An 18,979-nucleotide genomic window follows, 5' to 3' on the forward strand; every position below is an offset into this window, starting at 1 on the left:
TAGTTTTAGTGAGTGATTATTCTGCATAGAGACCAGAGAGAACATTTAGTAGAGCCCTGTCATTCTTGTATCCAGGTTATAAAAGGTACCATTACCACAGGCTATTTTGGGACATAAAAATGTATATACAAATATATTAAAATTTACATAATAATTATTCTAATGAATAGGATTTACTTAAAAAAAAAAAAAGAGGCAATATGTAATGGAAGGTAGGAGAGAGAAGCCTATTGCCAGCTCTGGGAAGGTAGATATAGATGTGTTAAACTACTTGGAATACATCGAGGTAATTGATAGATATTGTTGGCAGAATCTTAACTGTTGGCTGAATGAGAGTAGGAGGGAGTGAAGTAAAGCTCCTGGGCCAGTTCTCTTTGTGGTTCTCACAGCGTGAAACCATATTGTGACCCCTGTGCTCTGGTGATCTTTCTCCTAAGCAGTGGGATATCATAATGAAGTCAAGAAATACAACCTACAGACAGCATGGTGGGATGGAAAAAGAACTGGACTCAGAATCAGGTTTGGGTAGGCTTTGCCACTTATTATTTAGCCTATCTGGGCCTCAGTTTCCTCATTTTAAAATACAGAGTTTGGAGCTGTGATCTTATGATTATTTCATGTTTTCTACAATTGCTTAGAGCCGTGAATCTGACCCTGTTTTTATATTGCTTCAGTGTATCTCCAGATGCCTTAAAGGTTATTGTAAAATTTCTGGACCCTCCCCTCCAAAATAGTTTCTTTTAATTCACACTTTAAAAAAATACAGCATTTGGGGATAAAAAATTTTCATTTATATCATTCAAAAAATAGTTGTCTAAGAAGTACACCAAATATCAATGTCTAATCAACTAAGAACTCAATCCTCATTTTCTCAAAGAAAGCACATAGGAACACTTAGGCTATGGACTCTGCAAACTGGCACCGTAAATCACAGGACGCCAGGAGAAGCATCTGAGGGGTTGGCCTAATTAGCCATAGCTGGCTCCTGACAGGCAGTATTGGCACTGCTTCTTTTAAAGATCTTGTTCAGAATGAAACAAAAATGACTGAGATAGATGCTCCAAAAGCATGTCTTATTTACTTTTGATTAGAAAATGGATAAAATCGTGTGAAGATTTATGAGGGTTAACAAGATTTTTTTCCCTGGCTAACCTTGCTACTCATGGATTCATTTAATGGCAGATTCCCCTTCTCTTCCTCTAGCAAATGATGCCCCAGAATACTTCGCAGCTAAAGAATGACTTTGTTTTCAGTGTGTCAAACTCCTTAAATTGCACACCCAGCATAGACCTCTGTCTCAACAGTTGGGAGAACTTCCTTTGAGTACTTTTTAAGAAAAACAAAGGAAAACATATTCCAAACTATCTTAGCAGTCAGATCAGTGAATGCAAGAAATCTTAAGAAAGAATAAGAGGAATTTGATGAGAATAGTCACATAGCACTTTGTCCTATTTCTCACAAAAGGGAATGTAGAAACACACTCAGTAGCTTGAAGCCAACATGAAAAGCACAGGGTTCTGAGCAAACGTGACTGAGGGAAACATGGCAGAGGGTTGTCAGTTATAATGTTATAAACTGGAGATACTTCCAGGGTAGTCGAATTTGGACAATAAAAGCTTCAAAATTGTCTTTGTGGAGACCTGAAGTTTTAATAAGAGTGGGCTGGGCTGGTTGTATATGCTGTTTAACAGGCTTTTTGGAAGCACAAACCATGAGTCTCCCTGATGTTTGCAGCTGATAAGTGTCCAGTGGACAACTAGGCATGAGGGAAAGTAGTGTGAAAATCAGCCAGCTAGATGCTTCTTTGATGTGAATGGTCTGCTCCTGATGAAAACATTACCCTGTATCTGAACTTTTATTCTAAAGTGCTTATGTGATAAGGAGCAACTTAAATTGTGAATCTGTTTCCTCATCTGTAAAATGGAGATAATTGTAGTATTTATTTTATCACAGGGTCTTTGTGAGGAATAAATGAGATGTGTGTGAAAGCACTATGTAACTTATTATAACTAATAGTTAGCATTAATAGTGTTTTAAGATTTGCAAAGCACTTTACACATATCTCACTTTAGCCTTACAACAACTCCGTGAGGTAGGTGCTATTATTATCACCATTTTACAGATGAGGAAAATAAGGCAGACAGAGGTTAAGTGATTTGCCCAATAAGTGTCAGAAGCTGGATTTGAACTCAGGTCTTCTTAACTCTAGGGCATCTAAGTGGCAGAGTGGATAGATAGAGTGCTGGACCTAAAGTCAGGAAAACTCATCTTCCTGAATTCAAATCTAGCCTCAGACTCTTACTAGCTGTGTGACCTTGGGCAGGTCACTTACCCAGTTGGTCTCAATTCCTCACTTCTAAAATGAGCTGGATTAAGGGGATGCCTATAAATTGGGAAATGGCTGAACAAATTGTGGTATATGAATATAATGGAATCCTGTTGTGCTATAAGAAATGATGAGCAGGCAGGCTTCAGAAAAACCTGGAAAGACTTGTATGGACTGATGCTGAGTGAAGTGAGCAGAACCAGGAGAATGTTGTACATAGTAACAGCCACATTGTGTGATAACTGACTTTGAAAGACTTAGATCTCAGCAATGCAAGGATCTAAGACATCTCCAAAAGTCTCATGATGGAAAATGCTATCCACATCCAGAGAAAGAACTATGGAGTCTGAATGCAGATCATAGCATCCTATTTGCTTTTTTTTCCTTCTATTTTTTTTTGTTTCTCCTTGTGGTTCCTTCTATTGGTTCTAATTCTTTACAACATGACTAATGTGAAAATGTTTAATAGGAATGTATATGTAGAGCCTACATCAGATTGTGCACCATCTTGGGGAGGGAAGAGGGAAGGGATGGGGAGAAAATTTAAAGCTCAAAAGCTTGTGGAAGTGAATGTTGAAAACTAAAAATTAATTAACTAATTTTTAAAATGAGCTGGAGGAGAAAATGGCATATTGCTTCAGTATCTTCCAAGAAAACCCTCAAATGATTTGACTGAAGACATAATGGAAAGACATGGCTGAAACAACTGAACAACTTCCCGTCTCTAGGCCCAGCTCTCCATTCACTGTGCCAGTTATTTCTTGTTGTAATTACGCAATGAGGAACATAGATTTAATGTGGGCATAAGTTCTGTTCTACGGATTGGCCCGAGGGCGTTGCCACATCTTCATTTAAGGTTTATTTTGTATTTGTACTATTATTGCAAAATGATGTTAATCTGGCTAACTTGCTATGTGGAATGGCTATATACTAACATCCTCATGAAAAAGTAGAATGACTATTTACAAGCACAGAGAGTATATTTTGGAATTACCCTTTGGTTGCTCTAGAGCAGGCCTACACAATCTGTGGCCTACCAAAGGATTTCCTCTACATACCAAGGATGTTTTCCTCTACATTTTTCACAGGCTGTCAGAAATCCTTTGGCATGCTGCAGGTGGCCCATGGGGCCACACATTGTGCAGGTCTACTCTAGTTTAGACCAATGGTCTAGAGTCCAGCCAGGGGTGTAGTTTGCAGACCACATGTGGCCCTCTAGGTCCCCAAGTGCAGTCCTTTGACTGAATCCAAACTTCACAGAACAAATCCCCTTAACAAAAGGATTTATTCCATAAAACCTGGACTCAAAAGGCTGCACCCAAGGACCTTGAAGATCACGTGGGGTCTTGAGGCCACAGGTTCCCCACCCCTGACTCTAGACCATTGCCTAGTTATTGGCTGGGTCTGGAGCTTTGTACTGGTAAAAGTGAGGGCTGCACCAATGATCTGCTGCCCCAGTTACAAGTTTAGAGAAAGTCCAGGTGGTTATACCAGAAAGTATATTGTAGTCAAAGCAAGAATACTCCAGTTCTGGTCTAAGCTTCACTAATTTAGCCTTGTGATCTTGGGCAAGTCTCAGTGATAGCTGCCGACCTATCCCAAAGGGTTATACTAAAAAAAATGTCTTTTACAAAGGCAAGTAAGAAAGTGCTTTGTAAAATGTTGATTCAGTTTGACAACTATTGATAAAATGTGCTTGCTATTTGCAAAGTATTGTGTTCTTGGTGCTCCTAGAGATATACGAAAATACTTTGTTTTTCTCATACAGGTCTTTTTCATGTATTTCCATAAAGATCTTCCTCTGGTTCTTTTGATAGTTTGTTGACACCGATACAACACATATGCCATGTTAGCCTGACAACATGACCAGTCCATCTCCTTTTCCTAGCATATACAGGTCATGGATAATGTCTTTTATGACATGCCTTGGGGCATCTACAGCCTTTGGGGCCATATGAAAATTTTTTTTTTCTTTTGAACTGTGACCATCTAGGTGATATAGTTGATAGTGCTGGACTTGAGTCAGGAAACCTGGGTTCAGGTCCTGACTCAAAACTATTAATAGCTATATGTTCATGGGCAAGTTTACTCCTTTCAGCCTCAGTTTCCTTATCTGCAAAATGAGAATAATAATAGTAGCATTTCACAGGGTTGTGGTAAGGATTTGAGGTAACAAAGTGTTTTGCAAGTTTTTAAAACACTGTATGAATTATTCATTTTTATACTGTGGTGTTCATGAGGGAATTTATAAAAATGAAAAAATGACAGAGTCCCTGCCCTCAAGCAGCTTAGAATCTAGTTGTGGTACAAATGTTGTTTATTTCAGAAGAATCTGGAGCTCTAGTCCTCTTGGGTAGGCCATCTGCTTCAGGTTTTCCATTTGTGAAAGTGACTAATACTGCCTCACCCCCCCACCCCCACTAGAGAAATCTTTATTCTCTTAAATCAGATTTTTTTGATGTTTTTGGGTTTTTTTGGTGGGGGGAGGGTCAGTATTTAACAGGCTGGGAGGGTGGACTAGGTCTTGAGTCTCTGATGTAATAAGAATGGAAAAGTAAGAACACTAGCAAGAAAACTTCTATTAAAGACATTCTTGTAGGATAAAAATCTTGATTATAATTAGTTCTCCACTAACTAAAATCTTAATTACTCAAAAATTCTATCTTTCCATTCCTTCCTTATGCTTGACTTTGAGGAAAAGTGGCAAAATTAATAATAGGAAAACAAGTTTGTTTCAGGGGCTTCTTTCTTTCTTTTTAAATATTTCCAAGTTATGGCTGTCTCAGTACACCTCTTGAGTGGTGTGATTATGGGCAAGCCACCATTCTAAGCTTCGGTTTCCATATCAGTAAAACAGGGATGATGTCTGCATTATTTCACAGACTTTGTGAGGAAACCACTTTATAAACCTTAAACTCTTGAAATAAGTTGTCATTACTATTCTAGAGTTACACTATTGTACACTATTGGTATTTACAATGATGGCCTTAATCTCCAAAGAAAGGTTTATGTAGACTATATGCTACTGAGGTAAGAAAGTAGACAGATGTATTTATTTTCAGTTTCCAACAGTAGGCTCTTCCTCTGATACCAATGAGAAATTAGCTGGTATCCCTCCCCCAGCCTTTGCCTCAACAATTGAAGTTTTATTCCATTTTGCATGTAGATATGACAATGACTCCTTGGTAATGGGTAGAAGAGTCCAAAGCTAAATGGAGTTGGAGTACTGGCTCACTCCCCATGGCATTGTCTATACCATACTTGGAGAAAGGTGGAATAGACTGACTTGCTTATTCTAGACTTAAGGGGGTGACATCTATAAAATCCATCCGGTTGTGTTTGTCCTAAGGCCTCACGTGTGATTTTCTTCACTTCTTTACTTTGTGTTCCCTAAACATTTGCTTGCTTTCACTCACTTGTATAACACTGATGATACAGATGTTGCTTTAGAAGTGTCTTAAAGTCTTTTTAAGTTTTTGTCCCTTCCAAATAAATTGAAATCTTGAAACATTCTAAAACAGAGGAATCTGAGGATAGTTACTTCAACATAAATGTTGCATGCTTGTTCTCATTGTAACTATTTTTTTAAGAGTTGTCAAATATATGTCATATACTGCTCCTGAACCCCTCATTTTACAGATGAGAAAACTGAGACCCAGAGAAGTCAAGTGATTTTCCCTGCCTGCCTGGCACAAATTGGGTATATAGGCACTGAAGAGAAAGAGAACAGATACTGGTAGGCAACTGGGTTATTTTAAGAGTAGATCATTCTCACTATATGTTATCTCTTCTGTTGTGAGTGCATTTTGCATTACTTGCTGACTGCTTCGATGTGGACAGTTCAGGAAAAGGCTCATTAAGTTAGTGTAGGTGACTAATGTGAAAATGTTTAATATGATTGTACATGTATAACCTGTATCAGATTGCGTGCCGTCTCGGGGACAGGGGAGGGAGAAAAAATTTGGAAATCAAAATCTTATAAAAGTGAATGTTGAAAACTATCTTTACATGTAATTGGAAAAAATAAAATATTAAGTGGGGAAAAAAAGCATAGGTACATTTTCCTAAAAGTAGCTCAAGAAGGTCAAGTTAACTCAGTGTTTTAGGTATCACAAAAGTTATCTGTTTTCTGATTATTAAATAGTTTTACCTCTCAGCATATGTTTTCCACCCCCCCCCCCAACTTCATGTTGAACCAGATGGCATGAAAGAGAGAAGGGAAGCATGGAATTTCTGACAGTGCTGACTAATTTCCAATTGTTTAAGTACTTGGTAGGATGCATTATAAAGCACTTGAATCAGTGGGCCTTCAAAATGTTCCATTTTTGTTTGAATTACACTGATTCATTTGGATTGGAGATGCACTGCACAGTAAGTATTAATGGATTCTTTGAGAACTCAGATTTTCATTGTATAATTGTTCCACTGTGTGATAAATTACAGTATAATGTTATTCAAAAGTGGTGAAAAAAACTCATCTTGACATTTCCTTCCAGCTATAAAATTCTGTGACCAGAAACAAGTATGAACTTGTATGATCTTTCCATTTTACATTCAACTTTTCTCAAAGTTCAGGCTAGTTAGATAGAAATCTATAATGGACATGAACTTATACTATTTTTTTTCCTTTTTTTTTGGCTAGGCAATGGGGTAAGTGACTTGCCCTGGGTCATACAGCTAGTGTTATGTGTGTGAGGCCGGATTTGAACCCAGGTCCTCCTGTATCCACTGTGCCACCTAGCTGCCCCCGAACTTACACTATTTTAATATTTAATTTTTTTTCTTTTAGCACAGTTCTTTGATTTTTAACTAAATAAGAAATACTAATTTTGATGCAGAGTACACAATGAAATCATAGATCATACTGATGGAATTTCAGGTTTCATCAGCTGAATTCACTAGTACTAATGAGCTTGGGCATACAAATCATGAATCTAGAACTGAAAGGAAACTTAGAGGACATCAGAAGTGACTTGCCCAAGGTCACACAGCTATTAAATACTAGATGTGGGATTTGAACCCAGGTCTTCCTGACTCTATCCCTTATACCACACTGTCTTTCAGATCATATCTAGGCAGTTTTTGTTTTTTTCTTAAAGTTGAGATGCCCTCACTTCTGGAAGCTGAGGTCATGGTAGAACTTTTCAGGCCACTATTGGTTTATATTTATTTTCGGAGAGTTTTGGGAACCCAAAATGCATCTGGATTCCTGTTTGTATCCTATACTATTAGAGGTGGGTACAGAAAGATTTCTTAAAGTGAAACAGAACTATGAAAATTCTGTGTGTGTGTACACAAGAAGATGAGATAGACATGAGATATACAGGATTGCATTCTGGATGAATCTCTGAGTTAGTGTCTTTTTGTGACTAAGTTTACAGAAAAAGGGCTAAAAGGGTACTGGACTGAGGAGTGGTAAAGGTACATTTTAACAAAGTTTAGATGGATAAAAATCCAAACACTCCAGTTTTTTACTCCAAATCCTTTTTACTTTTCATGAAGGGTTTGCTGTGAGCCTTCAAGTGATCTTGTCCAATCCAAAAGCTGTATTTAAGCGCCATGGGTCCCAGCCAGGGATGCAAGAGTCTGATTTTCTAAAACAGATAACAACAATTGAAGAACTGGAACCAAAAGCAAACAACTGCACCAAGGTATTCATTTATTTTACCAGTGTTGCTTAACTTTGAATTGAATTGCAATTAGGGGCCCTGCCCTAAACTAACATTTTTCTTTTCCCTTAGGTTCTGGTATGGCACACTCGAACAGAAAAGGTCAATCTAGCTAATGAGCCAAAGTATCACCTGGACACTGTTAAAATTGAGGTCTAACCTGAAGAGGGAAACCATGAGGGACAGACGGTGAGGCAAAGGATGCCTCCTGAAGCTTAGGCTGCAAAAGCATTCAGGTATTGCTCAATGGACATCTGCATAAATACAAATCAGATGGTGTAAAAATGGATGTTTTGTCTTCCCTCGATTTGCATGTTTCCCCTCACCATTTCAGTTACATACAGTCACCTGAAAGATCTTTATATCAAGAGAGAATGATGCGTGCGGCAAGGGAACATTTTCAACTACTTGCATTTTATGTAGTGTCTTTTTTTTCTTGCCCCCCCCAATCTCAATTAGTGAAACTGAACAGGTTTTTAGGAACAAATCAGTGATAGTGCTATTCTGACCTCTCAGCACTAAGTGATTCCTTCAAGATCAGTGGCAAAATGTAGCTAAGGAAATAAAACCCACAAGAAAGGTTGATGGATTCATCTGTTTAATATAGGGAAATAACATTTTGTCAATACTAGGCACCATAAAATGTAAACACAATTACTGTCATAAACCTGGATATACCCTTCAAGGATTAAAAGTACTATTTTGTAGATACCCTGTATGCATCTAGTGCAAGGAGTGCTCTGCAGCTTAGCACTATGTACACAAGAAGTGATCCCAATTATAGGAGACTCAGAGGAAATACTCGGGATTTCTTTATTCTTTGAGCAGATTAAATTTTGTGGTAACATCCAGGTTTATCTTCCTTTCACTAACCATGTTCCCTGTTAAGCACACCATAACAACATCACAGTGAAATGAATGATGAAATAAAAGAATTTTGATACACTAGAAAACAGTGCTCAGTGATACATTTACATTCTATTTATATGGTTAAACATCTGTTCATATAGTACCTTTCTACAGGATTACTGACTAATTTGGGGGCAGGGTTTACACTGTTAGAGGTATTACTAACATGATAACTACTTCCCTTATATGCAAACAGTAGACCTATAATCTTATTGAGAATAAAACTGATTATGGGAATTGACTAAGCAGCTTCTCCAAGAATATGGTTTATGAAATCATGTGTAGTATGAAAAAAGCTGCCAGTGACCTCAATATGGATTCTCAACCTGCTTTTTACCACATCAAATTTAATCAATAGAGACCAATACGGTCAGTCAGTTAATTCTTAATATGAACAACTGGGGGGGAAAAAGAATCTGTACATGAATAAACAGGGGAACTAGATGCATTTATCAAGGAATGTCAGGTGGTGATAATTCTGGATGAAACTCCTATTGCAGTTTTCATTTCCACAGCTGTGTGCTGAGAGTCTGACCCGATGAGCTTCCAGACCATCCTGCTGCTGTACTGGGGGGTTGGCCAAAACCCACAGCACTGCTAGCACTGGTGATGTTCATTCCAGCCATTTGCTGATTCATCTGTGAAACACAGAAGTAGTTTGGTAATTAAGCAGAAAGGAAATACATAGTACACATTCTGTGGCAATTTATGTATTACACTGTCATAACATATGTTATGCTTTCCCCCCAAATATGTTGAGGGTAGCCTAAAATAAGTTTTATTTTAAGGATGTGTGTGGTTTTTTTTCCTTTTCAAAAGAAAAACAGTTTTACAGGGACAACTGATATTCAGGCCAATGAAAAGTGTAAAAACAATCACATGTAAGTGGTTGCATGTAAGCTAATGTTGGTCTGAGTGGTTTTGACTGCCAATAACAGACACTGAAAAGTCTTAGCCTCAGATTAAATATGAAAAACAAAGCTTACTTAGTTTCAAAAGAAGCGAAGGTGAGAAGGAAGGCACATGTTTAAATGTATTCACATCAAACAGCCTTCTAAAAAATTTAGACTAGCTACCAAGGGGAAAGTCACCAAAAAATATTCATTAGACAACAAGACATGTCTAGCATAAGAGTCCTGATAAAAACAAATCTAAAACTTGAGAAGTTTTACATGGCCAGAAAAGAATGGTTTAGGCTATTTGCTTTGGGATTAAAAAACAGAAATGTTAGCACTCTGACTACTCTCATTTACTTGCTACATTTGGGTAAAGCCAATCAGTACTCTATTACGTACTAAATTTGTATGTATTGGCCTGTATCAACTTTTAAATCAAAGTGAGCAATTGCAGCACTTTTTATTTATGTGTGCCAAAACAAAATAAGTACGTGTTCTTCTGTAATAATACCCAAGCCAATTTGCCTGTAATGAGTTTTATGGACATGGTTCTTTTGGATATTCTGTGTTTAGGCGCTGCTTATCTTAGTTTTTGGATCCAATTTCTGATCGTAGACAATATAACGTTTTTTTTTTAAAATGCAACCCACGGGAATGTAGCCATAAAACTGCAAATAGTATGTACCAATGTATTCAATAGGAAGTTTTTAAATTTCAGAGATGAAACAAGGGTTAAATGTTTTAGAAATTCAAACATTTAGCAAGTCAGATGCTTCTAAATTATGCCTAATATATTGAAACTGCATGACACAGGTATTATATAGTTCCTTTCCAAAATTTCTGCCTTTAATGAACTGTTAAGTGACTTTTTTGAGGACTTAAACACGATATCTTCCTGAATTATCTACCAATGTCCTAATGAAAAAGAAAGATTTTTAGATCTGACTATCATATACATGTCATGGTGTATAAGATCCGTGAAGATTAAGACAAATCTTGCCCCAATTGGTGTGTGTGGGTATAGCAGGTAGAAACCATTACTTCCCACATTACTTCAACTATTACTAAAAGCAGTAAAGATTCCCCCAAACCTCATGCCTGATGGCAGTAGTCACTGGAGGGTATCTCTGCCATCTGTCAGTAGCACAGAGTGGTGTGTGCATAAAAGCAAAAGCTCAGCTTCTTAGCAGCTGGAAAGAGATGAGCTTTATTGTGATCCTAGTTTGAAGACTACATTTTTATATAGAAAACTTCAAGTCAACCTTATACACTTGGCTGGATTATATCCCAGAGCATATCTCAAATCTGACAAGCAATAATGCAAGTTCGTATCCTGTAAAGCAGGTCAAATAGTTAATGAGAGCAATCCATTCCCCTCTTCTTCAGTGAAGGGATAGGTGTTATAAAACTGTTTATATGCATCTTCTACTAACGGCTGTTTCAAGCATCTCACCTTTTTAGGAGAGATGGCAAGTGGGGCAACTCAGATTTAATCAAGAAAGATTATAAGTAGCACTACTAAAAATCACTGTACTTGTGTACTAATGAATCAAGAGTAAGACACTCAATAGGCCAAAAGTGCAGCATCTGATTGTCAGTGAAGAGACTATCTGCTCTGATCAATACATTTGTCTGTCTAGTTGTGGTTTCTTGACATTCCTTGAAGACAGGGATTTATATCATGTACATATTCTAAAAAAAAATTAAGTTAAAAAAATTGTATCGTCAAATCTCCTAACTAGCAAACTGATCAATTTGGGTTTATGCTCACTTCTCATATTTAGGAAATCTTTAAAGATTAACATTCACCAAGCATACTTAGAATGGTAGTAAAATGTAAATAAATAATAATGAAAGCACAACTTTCTGGGTCTTATTGCTTTTATGCCCCCCTTTCTCCTCTCTGGCTAGAAATGGAAGCTCTCCCATGCTTAAAGAAGGGCTCCAGAGGAGATCCTGGCAACTATAGACTGGTGAGTCTCCAGTCTAAACCCAGCAAGTTGCTGTAACCTATTAACAAATCAAGAGTCACAAAATGCATAAACTTTGGGGATGGACCAAAAACCTAGACCCAAATTATGGAGGCTTTAGCAAGTCTTCTAACAAGGTTTCAGACCAAAAATTGCTCAAAGGAAAAAAAAAAATGAAGCAGCAAGCTACCAAGGAATTGAGAGCTGTATTTTGTTATGAACAGAGAGCTAGCTTTTTAAAAAGCAAGGGGATAAATAGGAACTTCTTTGGATAGAAACATATTTACAATGGATATTATTCCCCCAGGAACTGGTGTTGATATCAGGCTTATGTAACATTTTCACAGATTATCTGGAAAGGAGAATGAGTGTACAATATCATCTCCAAAGTTTGCAGATGACATTAAGACTTAACAGGCAGAAAAATCTCACATGATTGTATGAAAGGGGGAAGATGAACTTTAATGTGTGAAAAACAAAATGGGGGAAAAGCCTATACTTGGATGGATGAGGACTTTAAACTGTTAAAAAAGGGAATTGCCATATTCAGTGTTTCCAGTCCTGTAGCTTTTGGCTCAATATACTTGAGACAAACCAATAAAAAACCCAAACGCCAATTCTGGGCAATACCAGGAAGTATATTAGAAAAAGAAAACAACATCCTACTTTTGTAAGAATCTGTGGTGTGTCTACACCTGGAATACAGCACTCTGGATAGCCACATTTGAAAAATAACAAAATAGAGCTAGAAGACATTTAGAAATGGGCTAAGGAGAGGGATTTTTATATGAGGCTGAAATGGAAAAGTTAATTTTAGTCTAAAAAGTATGATCTTACATGTAAAAATCTATATGGTATTACAGAATGGGCATGGGCTTATTCAAATACACCCAATACAGAACTAGAGAATACTTTGTATAACAGTTCTAATATTAGAGGAAATACTACTAGAAATACTTTTGGAATTGGTTATCCAATGTGGTGGAATAAGTGGAAAATACCAGTTCATGAATGAATGATCAACATCTGCACATTAAAGAAAAATTTTTGTTTAGGTTGGTAACATCCCATACAAAACACCAGACCTAACCTAATGACTTTTTACATGTTTGTGATTTGACCATAATAACATTTCCCTAATATCTGAACATTTAAAGTCAATTAGGGAAAAATCTCAAGAGTTTGTTAAAACTTTTGTTCCTATGGTACAAAAGCCAAAAAAAGGGGTTTCTTTTGTATAACAAATCTAAATCCTACTCTTGGACATTATAATAGGTGCATATTAAACATTTAAGCATATATCAAGTGCCTATATAGTTCAGGTACAGGGGATAGACAGATACTTCCTATTGTAAACTGTCACAGTGCTGATTTTTGAAAATCTAGAATCAGCAGATTACTGAATTCATGTTGACAACATGTTAATACCCCAAATAGGTTTCTAAACTCACTTGCTTTATGAGCACTCAAATATTAAAATATTACCCATGGCTAAATAGCATCTCCTTCATAGCAGTGCATTTAACTAAGAATTAAACAACAACAACAACAAACATAGATAAATGTACTCTCTTTAGTTTGGAAAAAGGCTGGAAAGCAAAAGCACACCTCATACCTGAGAGAGATTCCACTGGGGCTGCTGAGTTTGCTGGATACCAAACTTATTCTGTGCTGCTCCCATTTGTCCTACCATTCCTCCTTGAGACCCGACAACATTTTGAGGAAGTGGCATCACACCAGTTTGTGCATTTCCCACAAACCCATTGGGCACTGCCATGCCAACCATCATGCTTGCATTTTGTCCCATAACGGGTACCGACTGTCCCATCATATTTCCCATGATTCCTGTGGCTGCAGGCACAGGTACTCCCATGGATGGAAAGCCTTGAAACTGGGTTGGTGCTTGTGAGGTAAACGGCATAGCTGAAGGGCCCATAAACATACCTGCGTTATAGGGGGGAAAAGAAAAGGAATCTAAACACTCTGCTTCCAACTAACAACTCCAGTCACCCTTCTATTATCCTTCTGTGGATTATGTATACCTATTTATTTTGTTCCTCTCTAACAGGAAAAGCTGCAATGCCAATTTAGTTTGATTTTACTAGTTATCCCAGCACACTTCTGAGAAAGCCACCTCCCTACCAGCTTACACAAAATGAGCTAGCATTACCATGAACAAAGCCCCCACACAAATGATTTGGGATTGTCTGCTATTTAAGATTACTCATAACACCATTCCTCTTCAGTTGTATAAATAAATGAGAGCTGACTACAGTTTGGCTTTGATGGATAGCTTTTAGAGTCAAGTTTCCCAGTACAATTTCCACTTAAATAGGGAATAGGTTTCACTGTTTTAGAGGAAACTGCCTGAAATACACTCAAGCTGTGTATACAATAAAACTTATAGTTCTGGTTTCATTACAGTGATGATGATTTTAAAATGTTCAAGCAATCTTGGAACATATATGAAATTCAACTTGTCTTGTTTACATGCAGAGACTATTCCTCCTTGTACACAGTCATAACCTTCATGCAAATCAAACTTTATCAATCCAAGATAATTCATTTTCTAGACGCTTGTGAAACTGTATTAAGTGATATGTGAACAGCTTGTTAATTCTAAATGAATAAAATTTTTGAATCCTATACTTGCCCTTTAATTTAATGCTGCTTTCATTTCAGTTTCTTAGCTGTGCAAATTGCAAGAGTAAACGCATCCATCTCACATCTAAATAACAGAGGACATATACAACTGATATTACACTGATGAATTTCTGAACACTTATATCTAAAACCTTCATTGAGTACAATGTGCATATGTGGAATTGAAACCTTTGGAAACCGACTTTGAAAATTTAACAACCTGGAGCACTTGGTTGCTGAATGGTCCCTGTCCCATATAGGGATAGGATGGAGTCTTTGGACAGTTGCTTCTTTGCTGATTCTTCTGTTTTTGTAGTTGGCTCAGTGAACAGATCCAGATCCACAGATCCAGTAGTTAAAGTGGCAGCTACTGGTACTGGGGGGGGGCCCTGAAAACACAAACATCCAAAACAGGTGAATAAATGAAAAAACTTAAGGGCAATTTCACAAATTAAACCACAGCTAATCGTGGTTTAATGGTGGCTCAAAATCTATACATATACAAGTTATAAAATTATTCAGAAAGGAAATACACAAATTCACAAACTTACACAAATAAAAGTTACGAGTTTCACAGTTTCTTAATTAGAGTAATGCTGTCAGGCTCTCTTACCTAATCACTAGAATCTAGTCTTTTGAGTCTCTATAGTGTGTCCGCTACACAAATTGTCTAGTAGTGGCTGCTGTCTGTACCAGAGAAGGGCATGTGCTAGACCAGGGAATCAGGTGCTTGAAGTTTTCCCATTCCTTCTTCCCCCTTCTAAACTGCCACTTTTAAGATATGCTACCCTTTGATTTAAAGGAGATCCCTAAAACTAGAATGTAGTACTGTAGTTGGTTCAATACCCAAGCAAGGAGTCCTTTGTTTTCTTCACAGTCTACATAAAACCTTAAACCTAAATTTAGATTCACCTTTTGCCACAGTAATGTTATCTATAAAATACTTACAATGTATTCAGAAACTGTGATCAGCCTAATTATTCTTTGCATATTTTGTACAACTTTCATGAGAAAGACAAATGACAAGTCAACATGATATAAATTTAGTCCCTATAATATAATGTAGTCCATGAGGGTAGGTGTGATTTTATTTTTGTTACTGTGTCTACAATGCTTTGAATACTGGAGGTGCTTAATAAATGTTTGATCAATTAAACTGAACAAGTGTTACCCAATTCCACATCTATATAATGTCAAAAATAAGTGATATGAATTGAGAAAGATGTTCCCTATACCATGGAACAATCTCCAGTTATCAACGATTCAGTTACATTTGGTATGCTCTTGACTACTAAGGAAGGAGAACAGATGAATACAATTTAGAGTTTAAAAAAAAAAAAGATGAAATGGACATGGATACAATGATTAATTTGACTAACCAAAACAACTAATGCCCCAAACATTATGGCTAATCAAGGTTTTAATTAACTTAATTGAAAAATATTTTCTGAAATTTGCCAAAAACTTCATTATACTATAAGGTACATTAACAGTATGATTCTTATTTGTTGTCCCACACAACAAATATTTAGTCCTTTCTTCAACAGGTGAAATTTTTAAATGAACATTTTATATATTAAAAACTTATAAAAATATAAGTAGTGGCACAGAAGGATTTGCCTCAGTCAACCTGAGACCAGGAATCACATACTGACTGTGACCCTGGGCAAGTCATTTGACCTTTTAGTACCACCAGGTGCTAACTCTTAAGCTGCATTTTTGTACTGGTAAAGGGTAACTAAGTGGGAATCCCTTACTTGAATGAAATCATGGGTCCAAACCAAAAAACAATTACTAGTACTCCAGCTATAAAAAAAAAAAACCCAAATATTAGCTCCACCAAAGTCCTACTGATGTTTCACTGTGGTGTACAAGTGACTGAATCTTAGGGGCCATGCCTAAGTAGCACAAGCTCTGGAGAAAAACACCAGTGAATATAGCGCCAGAGAGAGGCAGTTGCCTTCAAAGACTAAGGATCGCTAGGTCATAGTAACCCTTAAGGGTAGTTTTCTAAATTATGGAACAGTTCTGATCTGTTTTGGTGGAGGGATATACATACTGATAAAAATGCAGATTGCTTGAAGTTTTTAAGTATAAAAGCAAGCTAAAAAGTCTTTGATACTTTGTGAAAATATAGTCTCTTCCCATAAATATCAAATTTTCTGAGTATTGTTTTTCTCCCCACAAAATGACCTGAAACCTCACTACTATTCAATGCATCAAAAGTTATTAAATGTCTACTATGTGCCAGGTCCTATGCAGGGCAATGAGGACATAAATACAGTGAATGAAGGGCAGGTATATACTATAGAAATGCATTCAAGCCATCACCATGTGGCTGTGCTTTCTTTCAAAGAAACCCTAGAGATAACAGGTTCCTGTGGAGAAAAATGTGAAAGTAACTATTGGTTAAAATTCTGTAGCAGAAGAATTGTCCTCTTTTTCACTAGGCTGAGAGGTTCAGAATTCTTTCTTTTTTTTTGGGCGAGGCAATTGTGGTTAAGTGACTTGTCCAGAGTTACACAGGTAGTGAGTGTTATGTGTCTGAGGCCGAGTGTGAACTCAGGTCCTCCTGACTCCAGAGCGCCAGTACTCTATACACTGTGCCACCTAGCTGCCTCAATTATTTCTCTCAAGTGGTGGCTACACTCAGTCATTTTCCCAAGGAAATAATTCACACACATACCCCACTTCTATTAGCTGGGAAAAACTAAAGGGGTACAAAAAATAAACTGAGTATTTATTATATAGAGTATGTTTTGTTCCCTCTCTCCTACATCTAGCTTTTTATCATGTTGAAAATGTAATAAAAATTGAGTTGCTAAGATTATTTTACAAGTTAAAAAAAATTAGGAAGGGATAGAAACTAAGTATTATATCTACAACATCTCTATAACTGAAAAATCCAAAAATTTTATACCCATGACATGAAAGACGACATTACAACCAGGGCAGTCTAGATATTTTTAAAGTAATTCAAACAGTAAAACTTTTTAAGGGAAATTTTTTGGAGCTAAAGCAAATTCCCCTTACAGGCTGATCTTTTAAAAAATTTTAAATGAGATATGAAATACTGTATATGATAAAGGTCTCTAAATATCATTGAAATCAGTGCTACCAATGAATTCAAATATAGCCAAACAACTTTAGTTTGTGAGCAATTCTTGGTTCTCTTTGGGTTAGCGAAGTTGTTTTTTGTTTTTTTTCTTTTATCATTGTTTATTTTTACTCATCAACGTCAGAAATTTGCTCATGACACTGCAGTCTCCATATTTTTTCGAACTGGGTTAACTAGATACAAAATCATGTCAAAACTCTGGCATGAGTAGGGGATTAATTACTCTAGAGCTGTCACTGGAACACTTCTCATTTCAACAGCTTGTAAATATAATGCATGTTTTCTCTGCTTATGGCAAGTAGTAACCTCCCTCACATGGACAGAACCTGAAAGCAGCTAAATCAAATAACATGCTTCACTGAGCACACAAATATCCACATCTTTTTTTTGATGACCTATTCATCATGTCAAAAAGTGCCAGATAAAGAAGTGTCCTCGATAAGCCTATCACATGTGTACTTGGGGCAGCAATGCTTCCCTTACCAAAAGGGCAGCTTCCTTCTTAGGGAAAGCTTAGGGCACTATGTCCATTCTAGTCTGCAGGGCTTATGGGGGGTCATGGGAAGATTGTTTCCAGTTTCTACCACCCAAAGGTTTGGATATAAGTAGTCCTAGAATTACCAATGTTAAGGTGTTGTAGCTCCTTAATAGTTTCTCCCAGCGTATACTTAACCAGTCATATGCTGGAAGTTCCTTGAGGACACCAAATTTTAATGTAAGCAAACCAGTTACTTCCCTGGGTAGAGGCAGGGAAATCTCGTACTTTGTTCTAACTAATAAGAGAGTGCAACAGAGGGACTTGAACGATGGAAGACCTTTGTGGTTTCTGTCACAGAAATCTATGATGACTGGATTCTATGTAAGGGGCAGTCAGAGCACATTTTCATATTTTTTTAATAAGTGTACATATTTTAATGCCCCATAGCAGATAGCAGGCAATTATATAATGCAAGAAATCACTTGTGTTACAGTGAAGGTTGAAAGCATCCAGTGCAGAGTAACACAAGGGGTGCAAAATTTCCAAAACTGTCCTGGATCAAACAGTGGGACCTTTATGCTAAAAGTACCATAAGCTCAAGCTCTAAAATAGAAACTTAAAAGAGCTTATAAGTGAATCTTGGTAGCTGCAAGGAAAAGTCATTTGAATTGTCCAATCTCAAAGGTTTCAGAAGTTTGAGTGTCATCATAAGTTTCATTTAGAAGGCACTATTTAAAAACATACCTTAATGAGTTATTCTTTGAATCTATGTTTGACTGCCATTTAATCAAGATTATAAGCCTTGAAAATTGCTGGAATATTTACTCATAGAACTGTATTTTGTGCTAGCACTCCCCAAGTCAACGTAAGTACAAGCTATATATATACTTTAGATTGAAAAGCAATTTGTAACAAAAGAAAAGCAGTCCACTTAAAAATATTTTCTGTCCAGTATGTTGAGGGTCATTAG

At 36.9% G+C, this 18,979-nt stretch overlaps 2 protein-coding genes across 4 annotated transcripts in view; one reads left to right on the forward strand and one right to left on the reverse strand.

The window, feature by feature from the left end:
- Positions 1-14,418, forward strand: part of B3GAT2 (beta-1,3-glucuronyltransferase 2) — a 95,758-nt gene extending 81,340 nt beyond the window's left edge. Inside the window, exons 3-4 of the mRNA XM_021000138.2 lie at positions 7,829-7,977; positions 8,068-14,418. Coding sequence (XP_020855797.1) covers positions 7,829-7,977; positions 8,068-8,154 — 236 coding nt within the window. The 3' untranslated portion in view covers positions 8,155-14,418. The remainder of the gene's footprint in view (positions 1-7,828; positions 7,978-8,067) is intronic.
- The window catches only part of SMAP1 (small ArfGAP 1), a 214,598-nt gene continuing 204,199 nt past the window's right edge, over positions 8,581-18,979 (reverse strand). For all 3 annotated transcript variants that reach the window (XM_021000139.2, XM_021000140.2, XM_078155295.1), the window contains 3 exons: positions 14,634-14,802; positions 13,386-13,714; positions 8,581-9,542 (listed from right to left, as the gene is read on the reverse strand). In XM_021000139.2, the coding sequence (XP_020855798.1) occupies positions 9,408-9,542; positions 13,386-13,714; positions 14,634-14,802 (633 nt within the window). In that variant the 3' untranslated portion in view covers positions 8,581-9,407. The remainder of the gene's footprint in view (positions 9,543-13,385; positions 13,715-14,633; positions 14,803-18,979) is intronic.

Source organism: Phascolarctos cinereus, unplaced genomic scaffold (assembly GCF_003287225.1).
Source record: "Phascolarctos cinereus isolate Bilbo 61053 unplaced genomic scaffold, phaCin_HiC Scaffold_5;HRSCAF=322, whole genome shotgun sequence".
Classification (NCBI taxonomy): Eukaryota; Metazoa; Chordata; class Mammalia; order Diprotodontia; family Phascolarctidae; genus Phascolarctos; species Phascolarctos cinereus.